The sequence below is a fragment of the Vigna umbellata genome, chromosome 10, assembly GCF_029865625.1.
Source record: "Vigna umbellata cultivar VRB3 chromosome 10, Vumbellata_1.0, whole genome shotgun sequence".
Lineage (NCBI taxonomy): Eukaryota > Viridiplantae > Streptophyta > Magnoliopsida > Fabales > Fabaceae > Vigna > Vigna umbellata.
Window position 1 is genome coordinate 4,123,943 of NC_142174.1, and position 12,536 is coordinate 4,136,478.

At 31.4% G+C, this 12,536-nt stretch overlaps 1 protein-coding gene across 1 annotated transcript; it reads right to left on the minus strand.

Moving 5' to 3' along the window:
- Positions 1 to 293: 293 nt before the first annotated feature.
- Positions 294 to 4,331, minus strand: LOC148191688 (uncharacterized). The gene is made up of 3 exons (XM_088100891.1): positions 4,003 to 4,331; positions 2,261 to 2,382; positions 294 to 646 (listed from the first exon to the last, which is right to left on the minus strand). The coding sequence occupies exons 1-3, from the start codon at positions 4,257 to 4,259 to the stop codon at positions 612 to 614; spliced, it is 414 nt and encodes a 137-aa protein (XP_087957017.1). The 5' UTR covers positions 4,260 to 4,331; the 3' UTR covers positions 294 to 611.
- Positions 4,332 to 12,536: the final 8,205 nt, after the last annotated feature.

The following is a 12,536-nucleotide window of genomic DNA, read 5'->3' on the forward strand; positions in this document are numbered from 1 at the left end:
AATCATGTTTCAAAAAATCTAGAAAGTTTATTCCAGAAAATCTCCGGTACATATAAACCAGAATAAAATATTATTTAAAACTTATGGGGGTGGAACTAAAAATTATAGGGGCGCGTGAATAAAAAGCATTTCAAATAGCAGTCGATGTCTATCCATTATTGACGGACCAACGATAAACCCCAGATACCTCATACCAACTCGTTTTATCATTCTTTTATCTTGAAAAAAAAAAATACCCTACTATATGAATGGCAATATACCATTTTAGTTCCCTCATAAAAAACTAACAAAAATAAAAGTAAAAATTTGACATCACCTCAATTCGGCCTACAAATTTCAAGTCCTAAAACATAATTCAGCATTTCTAGTTTTAGAGAATGTTGAAATGATTTATACAAACACACAATCACTTGTATACTTGAGAAATTCGAACAAATTCTTTACATGTCGGACATTAGTTGATGAAATTTAGAAAGTGACACCATCTTACAAAGCAAGAACTGAACTACAAATATAAGAGCACTGCATAGCCAAAATTCCTTCTCTACATCAACTCCACAACCACTTGACCACCACCAAACAGTATTGTTAGCAAACATTTCTCTCCATATTTACTTCTTTCCCTTCTTGCTCTGCTTCTTTTTCTCTGCATGACATGCATAAAAAAAAATCTTAGAAACTATTTCCATTACTGAATTTATTAATAATTGCTAAGCATGATGATAGGGCCTTGGATATTAAGTCTCACTTTAGTAATATGAAATATTCGAAGTATTTAAATGTCATAAACATTAATGAGATATGAGTTCAACCATATAAGGGATTGACAACACTCTCTACCCAAAACCTTAAGGCAATGGGTTAATGGGTCTTTCATCTTTATATAGTGCTCTACTTTCTTATTTCTATCCAATGTGGGACTTAGACTCACACTTGGATTCCCAACAAGTACTTGGGTGCCTTATCAATTCAGTCTCTCTTAGGCTTTGTTCATTTGAATAGATTTGGGGGAGAGTGATTGAATGAATTTGAGAGGATTTGAAGATAAATTTTTTGTTGTTTATTTGAGTGGATTTGGAGGTAGGTGAAAGTGGATTTGAAAGTAAATTTTTTTAATCTGTCACATCAATCAAATCCTACACTAATTCTCATAAACGTTGCTTCCAAATTCACTCATTTACCTCCAAATTCACTCAAATAAACAACATTTATCTTCAAATCCACTCAATTACTCTCCTCCAAATCCATTCAAGTGAACAAAGAGTTAGTGAGAGTTACCTATGGAAGATTTTGACCAGTAGTAGGTTCCGACCAACAAAAATATTCGTCATCAAACAAAGTGTTGTGGGGTTGAAATAGTCAAGATGTCAACTCTTAAGAAGGTTACCATGATAGAAACTTGGATATTATGGATGCCTAAATCCTATAATGTGTGGTACACTTCTTTATATATTGGCTCTATGTGTGGTCATATCCCAACATCAAGGTTCTGATAAGTTATTTTGTTCTAATCGTCTTATCGGGCTTAATTATACTGGGTTTTATCACACTAATTATGTAGACCCGACTTGATCTTCGAGTTTGAGGGAAATTTTAATTGGAAAAAATAAAATTGAATCCAAAGAATCAAACGAATTTGACACGCTCAACTCTCGGGGTCAGTTTGGTGAAAGAGAGAGAGAGAGGAAGCAAAAGAGTGGAAAATGGTTATTTGAGAGAGTAAAAGGTAAAGAAAGATTTAAAAAAAATGGTGGGATCTAAAAGGCTTTTCCTTTCCTGCACAATATATCAAAGAAAAACATGAAAAGTTATCATCCACCAGAATATAAAGAATTATGCTGCTTAAAATACAAACCACAACATTTTTTTATACTGTCATAATCTTTATGGACACCCATAATTGATTATAGAAGTTTGTAAATATACCTTTGGCTTTTCTAATCATAGTAACAATAAATAAATGAATAAAACAATACTAATAATTAATTAAACAATCTCAAACTATTAATCTTCATATTATTTACCTTCTGTCTGTTCCATCAAACAACCTTTATTTTCATTATATTTTTCACCTATATCTCTTCCCTCCTTTTCTTCTTCACTTACTTTCTTTTCCTCCATTTCTTTCCTCTCACCCAACGATACCATTAAATAGCAAGTTCAGTTGAGAAAAGAACAGACACTTAGACACATTAGCCGACATAAACTACATTTCAAATGCATATACATTTAGGAGAAAGAGCAAGGATAGATTAGCTACCCAATTTTCTCCTAGCTTCAGATTTTGCAAAGAACTCCCTCCATTCATCGGTTAGAACAAAAACTGGATCATCATCCTCTTCCTCACCATCATGATCTATATGCTCCAGCTCTTGTGGAATCCTGATACAATCAAAAGTATCAAATCGATTACCCGACCTTGATAAAAAAAAAAAAGGATAAATAGAATACTTGAAGTAGTCATACTCAAAACCTAGGATTCAATGTGTTTCATTGTTTCCTATCTATAAAAAGTCTATAACAAGAAAACAGATGCAACGACAAATCAAACAGTGCAGAAACAAAAATGTACAGTTATATTTCTCAGGTTAATCATGACTGCATAACAACTACAATCTAATAAAAATTAACAAGAGACAGTGTCAGTTATTGTTATTGTGCTCTTTCAGGGCAAGAAAGAATAATGGAATATGCAAACTAATCATGGTAGTTATATATCAAGAATAAACTCGTACATTTAACAGAATGGTGATATATAGTTCATTTGAGATCTCAAGGGAAAATTCTCATTGGAGAGACATAGCTCAATTACGGAATTGATTTACATAACCGTTCACAGATTTGTCAGTAATTCAACGCAGAGGAGTTTCTTCCATAATAATTCAAACTATTGTTGTTCCTTTATTTTATTCTGGAAATCTATTAGAATCTAGATGCAAGGTATGAGACTTGATTCTCACGTTGGAAATATGTGATTCTGGTGTCAGTTTTATATGACCCATAGACTCTCCAACTACAAAAACTACCTTTTGTGGCATGGTTCTTCCGAAGATTTTATCAAATTGTAGGAAGCATAATTTTCATCTCGCCTCAGTACAAACAAATAGATTGGGCACCAGGGCTAGTCAAAAGACTTATGCACAATCAGTCATTGTCCATTCCATAGTATTACTAATTAATCCTGTAAATTTTCTGCATTTCTAGAACTTCAACCCTCTACTTTTTGATCAATGAGCTCTACTGAAACAATATTTTTTTCACTCAAAACATAATTGACTGCGGACTGCACATCTTAACTCGGCATGTTATCCGATTTGTGCTGTCCACAAAAACACAAACCATGATGAAGCACTCCTTCAACCTCGTTTTCAATCTTAAAAACTTTGTTCACCAATTATAGCTTCATCATCTCAAGGCTTTCATAACCATGATTTTCAAAAACAATCCACAACCACAACAATGTGTTTCCAAGCTCTCTGCAACCACATTAAGGCCGCAATTGCAGTCCCTATATACCCCAAATTTCAGTAATTTCCATGCAACTACAACCACATCACAACCCTTCCTGTACCCTCATAAAAATTGCACAAGTCATTGATCTAATCTAAAATATTAAAAGAAAATTACATTCTTCAATTTCAAAACTCATCAAGCTCCTCCAATTTTCACAATCTCCAAAGGATGTTCCGCGGCGGTTTTATTTTCTGTTTTCACCTTTTGATTATAAAGATGCCAGTACTTTCACTCCATTTCTTGTTTTCAAAGATTTACACAGGAAACACTGAACATAACTATTTTGTTGTTTGTTTTCATTATTTCCCGTACAAATATTTAAAACAAATACATTTTCTAATTTAAAGAAAGATTAAAACAAGAAATAAATGAACGCAAAAGTTCCAAACTTCTTCTCCAATTTACTTAAGAACAACCCCTTCCGCTCCCCCGAACTTCCATCAAAGAGTGGCCAAGTATACAGAGAAAGCTAAGAATAGAAGAACTTACGGAGAATCAGAAGAAATGGGCTGTTGTTGTTGTTGATGATGATGATGATTATGCAGAGGCTGAAAATTGGGATGCGTTTTCTGAAAGGGAGCGAAACATGGTTGAAATTGAGGTTTGAGTAAGTTGAAAGCGTGAAAGTGGGGATTGTGGAGAGGGCAGTGGTGGCAGTGACGGCGGAGGGGGCAGTGGAGGCAGTGCTGCTGCGGCTGAAGATGGGTAGTGTGCTGAGGGCATCGCTTGCATCCTTGTGAAGCCATCGCAACTGCGATAACACTGCAATGTTACGGGTGGGCAAAATGCAGAGTTCTTGGTAAAACATGAGGATTAAGAAGAAAATAGTGTTGGAAATTTATACTTTTTAACATTTAGTTGTATTTTATTTTGGTTTTCAAAATATGTTGGTGTGCTTTTGGATTCTATTAAAAAATAAATGGTTTTGTTTTTTTCTATTTTACTTTAATTCGTATAAAATATTTGTTGTTTATTTGTTTTGTATCATGCAAAACATTTGTTCTTTTTTTATTTCTTTGAAATATTTTTCAAAGGTTGTAATTCAAAATGAAAGTAAGAAAAAATACACATTAAAAACATTCTAAGAAAATAATATATGAATTAAAAAAATTATAGTGATCTAAAATTAAGAAAAATAACTTACCAACTGAAAATTAACTATATTTTAAGAATAATAATATATTTAAGCTTTATAATTTTTATACTAATATATAGAGTTCAATAATTAATTTTGAAATATATAATTTTGTTATAATTTATCATATTTTCTATTATAATAATAATTTTTTAAAATTGCATCATTTATTTATCATGTTCTCATATCTCACTTAAAAAATGTTTCTCTTTATCTTTCTTTTAATTTCTTTTTCCTGATTTTCATATTTTTTATAACAATCACATCTTATACTAATTAGGGACTTAGTGATTATTTTAAATTGATCAAAGTCTTAAAGTGAATAAGTTTTAGTTTATCTTGACTATTCTTTATCTTCTAGTTTTTCTTTTGGATTTATCATTAATAGTTGTAGGATTAGTTAAAGTATCTTCTTTTTTTATCTCCATCTATAATATTATTCAATCTATAATCTTAGGATTTTATTTGTAGAGGGAAACTTTGGGAAAGACAGAAGACTCTATTACTAAGTAAAGACTGTGCATTTTGAATAATTAATTTGATTTCAATAAAAAAAAATAGGATTTGAATAAATAATTTAATTTAATTAAAAAAAATAGGTGGGTTGGTGAGCCAACCTGACCCACCACGGGTTGAACCCATGTGAGCCGGGTTCTTAGTGAGCTGGGTCAAAATTGGCTCGCATTAAATTTTTTGCATTTTTTCCTACCCAACCCGGTTCAAACCCGTGGTGAGCCAGATTAGTTCACGGGTTTCAACCCATTTTGAGGGCACTAGTTTTATTTGAAAACAAATTAAATGTATGAAATTGAGTATTATTTGATTTTGGTTAATAGATGATTGGTTTAGAAAAAAATAAATTATACTCTAATTGAGAAGATTATATAATGACTAGATTATCCATGTTAAGGTATATAGTATCTTAAAATGAGTTTTGAATAGGGTTTAAATTACTTGAGTTATTTCCTATGGCTTTTCAATGTTTTTTTTTTTTTGTGATTTTGATGTGGATGTGTGCATTGAATTGAATGATTAGTGTTAAATTCAAAAGGAACATTGATGATATTTGAACAAATTATGATTGTACTAATTATTTTCAAAGTTGTACTTGTTAAATGAATTTTGGGTAAACGTTGAAAACAAATTTGGATATGTTGCATGAAGTTAATTTTCTGTAATTTCTGCTTAATTGAAGCATTTTCAATCAAAGGAAGGATGCTCAATTAAAAACCAACATTGCTTTCAATCCTACTTTCACTCAAGCATAGGAATTTTTGCTCACAATTTTCACTCAAGCTATTTTTCTTCTTTTTCTTCTTTTTTAGTGTCTTTAGTATATTGTATGTGAAACTTTATTATAAATATAAAATAAATATTAATTTGTATCTTTTATCTATTTGTGATTTTGGGACACAAGGTGGTCAAGGCAAAATATTAAACTTCAAAAGAAAACGATAAATGGTATATAGTTTCTTGGACTTTTAGGAGATGGACTTCTTGAAGATGAACTTCTTGGAGATAAGAGAATATCCAAGAAAGATGCAATATCTAGTGGTATAATGCGAACTATTAGGACATGAGGTCGGATTTGAATAGTTGAACCTTTCAAATTGAATAGTGAAATTAAATGGGAAGAATATCCTTATGCAGGAGTAGCTTTGATTTATCTAAGAATTTGTTGAGCAACTTTGTGGTGATGAATGGTGAGATTCTACAAAAATTGATTCACGAATTGTACAAAAAAAAATATATTAAGACATGTGTTAGTGAGATAAAGCTCCAATAAGTCTTTTATAACAATCAACAACATGGGCAAATGTAAAACCTTGAAAATGACACCTAGAAGAGAGGGGCATATGTCTCAACTAAAAGAGTTTGAGCATTTTATAGAATTTCTTAAACCACAGCCCATCTCATTTTCTCAGAAATCTGCATCTCTCTAAAACTCAAGCTTCTACCTTTTCTCCTCCTTCTCTCTAGAAAATTTTCATCCCCTTTCATTCTTTTCTTCAACCAGCCACAGTTAAGCAACTTTGGAGGTCGAGGGCTTCTTTTCCACCGATCAAAATCAAGTTCAGAGTCAAGTAAGTTCATCATCTTCTTGGAAATTCTATTTCTTGGCACATGCAAACCAAGTTCCTGGTTGCATGTGTTCATCAACTTCTTCTTTTTTGTTCTGATCACTTTTCTGGTAATGTGGGTTGGTATTTCTTCACCAATATGTGAAATATAGGTGTTCTTGGTATTTATCTTGGGAAGGAAGCAAAGTCTGGAAAATAACAATCATGGTTCGGTCCGGTCAAGAGGTAAGGGAAGTTAGTAATTTAATTAACGTTTTCTGTATTGGAATTGGTTGTTTAAATGTATGCATGTATGATTGAATGATTGGATTGTTGATTTGTATGTATGATCGAGATCTTGTGAACTGTTTGATTTTTGTTGAAATGGTGTTTGGTTTGTGATTGGTTGGAGAAAGTGAATGAGAGGAATTGAGAAGTTGAAGCTAAAAAATAAATTTGGTAATGAATTGTGTCTGAGCATGTTTAGTTAGACTGGTTAGAGTCTTAAAGTTCTTCGGTAGGGTATGGGAAGTGAGAAATCTGATTTTGGGTTCTTGGGTTCTTATTTATGTGTATTTTAAGGAGAAGTCTGTCATGAACTCTTTAGATTAGTGTTATTCAAGTTTAAGTAAATCCAATTAGGTGTGTAGTGATATACGATTCAAGTTGTAAGGATTTGAAGTTAGCCAAAGTGTTTAGAAATGGTCATGTTGAGTGTTTTTTGTAATTCTGTAGAATTATGCAGAATGCTGAAATGGTTAGTGTTGATCGTTCAGCCTTGTTCTACTCTCGGTCATAACTAAGTTAGTCTCTTTAGAGACTCTTTAGTTCATGACTGTCCGGTTTCTTAAAGAGTGTTCGGTCTTAGACTGATACTCGGTTTCTTAAAGAGTTCCCGATCTACACTGACACTCGGACCTATGAAGAGTGCTCGGTTTATACTGACACTCGGACCTATGAAGAGTGCTTGGTCTTGTACTAGCCGTTAGGCTAGTGATAACGCTCGATCTTGTACTAGCCATTATGCTAGTGATAGTGCTCGGTCTTGTACTAGCCGTTAGGCTAGTGATAACGCTCGGTTTTGTACTAGCCATTAGGCTAGTGATAGCGCACGGTCTTGTACTTGCCATTATGCTAGTGATAGCTCTCGGTTATGTATTGTCTTGGTAGTGCTCAGTCTTGTACTAGCGCTCGTTCTTGGTAAGTGTTTGGTCTTGGACTAGCGCTCGTTCAAAATAGTGCTCGGTTTTGTACTAATATTTATGTTGGTGTTAGCGATCATTATTGAGTTGTATGGTCTCTTATGAGCGCTCGTTCTTATACTTGTGCTCAATATCATATTTGTACTAAGTTAATAGTGTTCGATCTAAGCCAATATTGTTCGTCCTGAATCATTATTTATTCATATAAGTCTGAGTATTAGACTCCTGCTTGAGTCTTATTCTCTATATGACTGTTCGGTCATGTTCTCATATTGGAAGTACTCTTCCGCTCGGTATTGTTCACAGGTTAGGATTGATTCTTCATGTTCGGTCTTAATCAAAGGTGGGGTATTGTTTTACTGAGACATGTGATATTTATTAAAAGATGTGAAGAACAAGGAATGATCATAATTCTAATTTATTGATGATGAAGTATGATGATATCTGAAATGTGATATAAATGAAATAGTATGGATATGAACGAGTATTCCAAGAAGGAATATCTCTAGATTTGTTATGGAATTGTAAAGTATGAATATGGTCAGACTAAGCTGTCGTTCATCCTGACATTCTAATGGTCACCAAGTCTCAAGTAGAGAATGGTGGCGCATGTGGTAAGAATAGTAGGAGGCCTGGTTGCGTATAGCTTGGGGTTCCAACTATCGGACTAAACTCATGTGTAGACTTGGGTTTCCAGCTACAGTGAGGGATGAAGGGCTAACCTCATGTGGTGGCTTGGGTTTCCAGCTATGGTAATTCTGATGATTTTCCAGATTACCTTTCCACGAGTGCAAGAACATCGTAGCTACATAATTCATACAGTCCGGACAGTCAGGAGAAAGTGAACAGTCATTGCATGCATTGTTATATGATTATGGTTGGAAATTTATGATTGATTGTTGCATGATGGACTTATTGATTTATATCAGATTTATGTGAGTTATCTGTTTACCTAGTTAATTAAATTACACAAGCTTACCCTTATTTTCCTATCTTGTCATATGGTCCGTTCGGTCGTGCTTGTCTTTGCAATGATCACCCTGTGGGTGTGAGCAGAAGGTGCTGGTGACTCTTTGGAGCAAGTACTGGAAGAAGCTGAAGGTAGTTTAAGAGCAAGACCGTTTGGTCTTGTTGTTCTTTTGTATTAGTGTAAGACTGTTCGGTCAAAATCCTTCTGTTATGACCGATCGATAGGTTCTTATAATGTGTACTTGTATCGTTTTCTGTAAAGGTTTAATTTATGGTTATTTTAGAATAACTGTAAGTTAACTTTATTTTCCTTGTAAACTGTTCTATTTTATTATAAATGTAAGTACTCTTGAATATAGTTTATAGCTATATTTTTGGGATGTTACAGCAGAAGCATTATGAAAAATAAAAAGTTTTACGTTTCTTTTACTAAATGTTGAGAAAGACTTATTACTTAGAACTCCATAATTAACCTAAAATTCAATGATATTTCCTTTGTTAGATGCAAATACAATTTTGTAAGTGAGTAATTAAAAGCTCTAAGAAATATTTAAGTGGCCCTATGTCTAGAATACTACGAAAATAACTTAATTTACCAACCAACAGTATTCACGGTAACAACAATAATTTGTTGATAATGTATGTTTTCTAACAGATTTTTGACAGATAAAAATTTATTTGTAATAATGTTATCAAAAAACTTTACCAATGAATATTAACTGTCAGTAATAACGAGACCCAATATGGGACATTACTGACGAATTATTCGATAGTAAAGTTCGTCGGTAAATTGGTTGACAAATTCAAGTGCAGTGGATAATTTTTGTTTCTCCATCACAATGAATCTGGACATAAAACCACACAGATAAACCAGACAATCTAGACAATTCATTGACAATCAAATCCATAACATTAAAAACATGTTTATAGTGTCATTAATATAAACATAGAAGTTTTAAAGTAAATGTTTATATACTAACAAAAGTTCTAATAATAAACATAATCATCTGAATCATTTTCTTGTTCTTCATCATTTTGTTTTTGTTGTTGAGGTAGTTGGACTAGAGAGCATCATTGTTGGGACGATGTTGGGACGATGTTGGGGTGAACTGAGACTATTGCACCATAGTTTATGCTAAACTATGCTTTTGGAGGCAAAGACCGGATTTTGGAGATTCACAAATTGTTGTACTAGATCATCATAAGCCTAGTCACTAACTTGTAGTTGCTGGGTAAGCTGAACAACAACCTCGTCAGCCCTGTTAGATGTAGATGGTTGGTGCTTCAATGTACCTCTTCTAACAGTGTAATTGGCAACAAGTTGTTTTTCCTTTATTTTTTTTACCGTAGATGTCAACACAACATTGTGTCTCATCATTAGTATTTTTGTCAAATGCATCACGACATGACCCTTACGCTGATTTTATGTGTGATAGTTCAGTTGAAAATTCTTCCTATTAAAGAATATGCAAAGTATTAGTAAAAGAGTAAATTTAAAAGAAACAAAATAGTAAAAATTTGAAGTTTGTAAAATTTGCTTACATCAATTACCTTTGAGACCTCTTATCAACAAACTTGTTAGATCCCTTTTAAAGGTTAGTTTGTTGAAACACATTATCAATGTGAATAACTTGTTCTAGCTCTTGTGCCTGTAACAACAAATGGAGGTGTATATATACATGAATTTTAAAATACATATCTTATATCGTAATATAAAAATAAATGAAGATTTGTACCATGTAAGTGACATACTGGAGTGGTAATGAAATTATCAATGTGAAGAATATCATCCTTTTCTAAAGTCCAATTCCTTTTAACAATAGCGTATTTATTATCACATGACATAATGTTTGATGTGATATGTGAATAATTCTTTTAAATTAAGAAAATGTTTTAAAAAGTTTTAAAAAATTACAAACTGTAATAGAAATAGTTCTTCTGTTAATGATTTAAATATTATTATAAAAAAGATTAAATTACTAAAAAAATAATAATAAATAAAAGTTTATTAAAAACCGAACAAAATATAATCAAATTGAGAAAAAAAATAATATCAAATTATAACGAAGTTTTTTAAGTATATAAAAAGTAAAAATACACATATTTTAAGCTTAAATGTAATCACCCTCATATACAATGTAAAATTCAAGGGTTCAGATTTGGTGCATGTGAAAAAGTTACTCCTGAGGGACCCATCTCAAAAAATGTAATATCACTCACCCAAACCATTAGTTCGTGTAGTTTTTAAATTTTTGTTATTTTTACTTTAGTTTTTATTAATTATATTTATTTTTTTTATTTAAAAAAATTGTTCAAGTATAAAGTTAATATTGTGTTATAGAGTTAATGTCACATGTCAAGTTAACGTAAGTATCTTATATTTAATTCAATTTAGTTCTATTTTTATATTTTTGAAGGTTAAATTCTTTATTATCTTTAAAATTAGGTGATATTTTTTTATTATTTTTAGAATTAAAATTTCTTTTTTCATTATTTTTAAAATTAAAAAGACAATTCTTCATCATTTTTTAAATCAAAAGAAAATTTCTTTATTATTTTTAAAATTATTAAGAAAATTCTTCTTCATTTTTAAAGTTGGAAGAAAATTTTTAATTTATTTCTAAAATTGAAAGAATTTTTTTTTTTGAAATTAGAAGAGTTTTTTTCTTTATTTTTAAACTAACTCTAACCCTATATTTTACATATAAAAAAATTAAATATATATAATTATAATTAGTTTAAAAATAACTAAAAAAATATTTAATAAAAATTAAATTTGGTCTTAATTTAGAAAGACAAAATTGAGACTAAATTTAATAAAATTAACAAAAGTTAAAATTAAATTAAATAAAACTAATAAAATTTTAGATTGAATTAAATATATTGCACATGACATTAATTAATACTAATATATGATATTAATATTGATTTGATACTTAACATTGATAATTACGTTGTATATAACACTAACATTATCATATATGACATAATATTGATGGAACATTTGACTTTCTTAAAATTAAAAAAAAAATTAAAAAAATTAAAAATTAAAAAAAATCACAAGATGTAAAGACCTGAAAAATAGTGTTATAAAGCAGATTGGTGTATTAGAATAAGGAGATAGATTATTTTACTTTAAAATAATCTGATAATATAAAAGGAAATTTTATAAACACTTCTCATTATTCTAAGAACATTTCATCTCTCTAGAACTCTATTCCTCAGAGTTCTCTGAGTTCTCTCTACAAATTCTCTCTGCTGAGTTTTCTGTTCGACGATCAGGAAATGTCTAGGCGATCCTGGCGTTGAGAGCTTCAATCTTGACCGATCAATTTCTCGTTCTTCAGCTGGTAAGTTGTCTCCCTTTTATGTCCGTTCTTCTCTGAACTGTGAGCATGCAATGATTTCGGGTTGCATGTGGTTAGTAGTTGTTTCTTCCATTTCTAGCTCAATTTAGGTTCTAAGTGTTGTTCTCTATCACCAATTGGTGAGTTGTAGGTTCTGTTGAGTTTCCTTGCTGTGCAAGGTACGGCTGGAACGTTTCTGTGTGTGTGGTTGTTTATCTCTGAGGTAAGGGAAGCTAGGTTGTCGTTTAATTATCAGTTGGTGTTGTATGTAATGAATTCTGTGATTAAGTGTTGTGTAGTTAAAATTTCA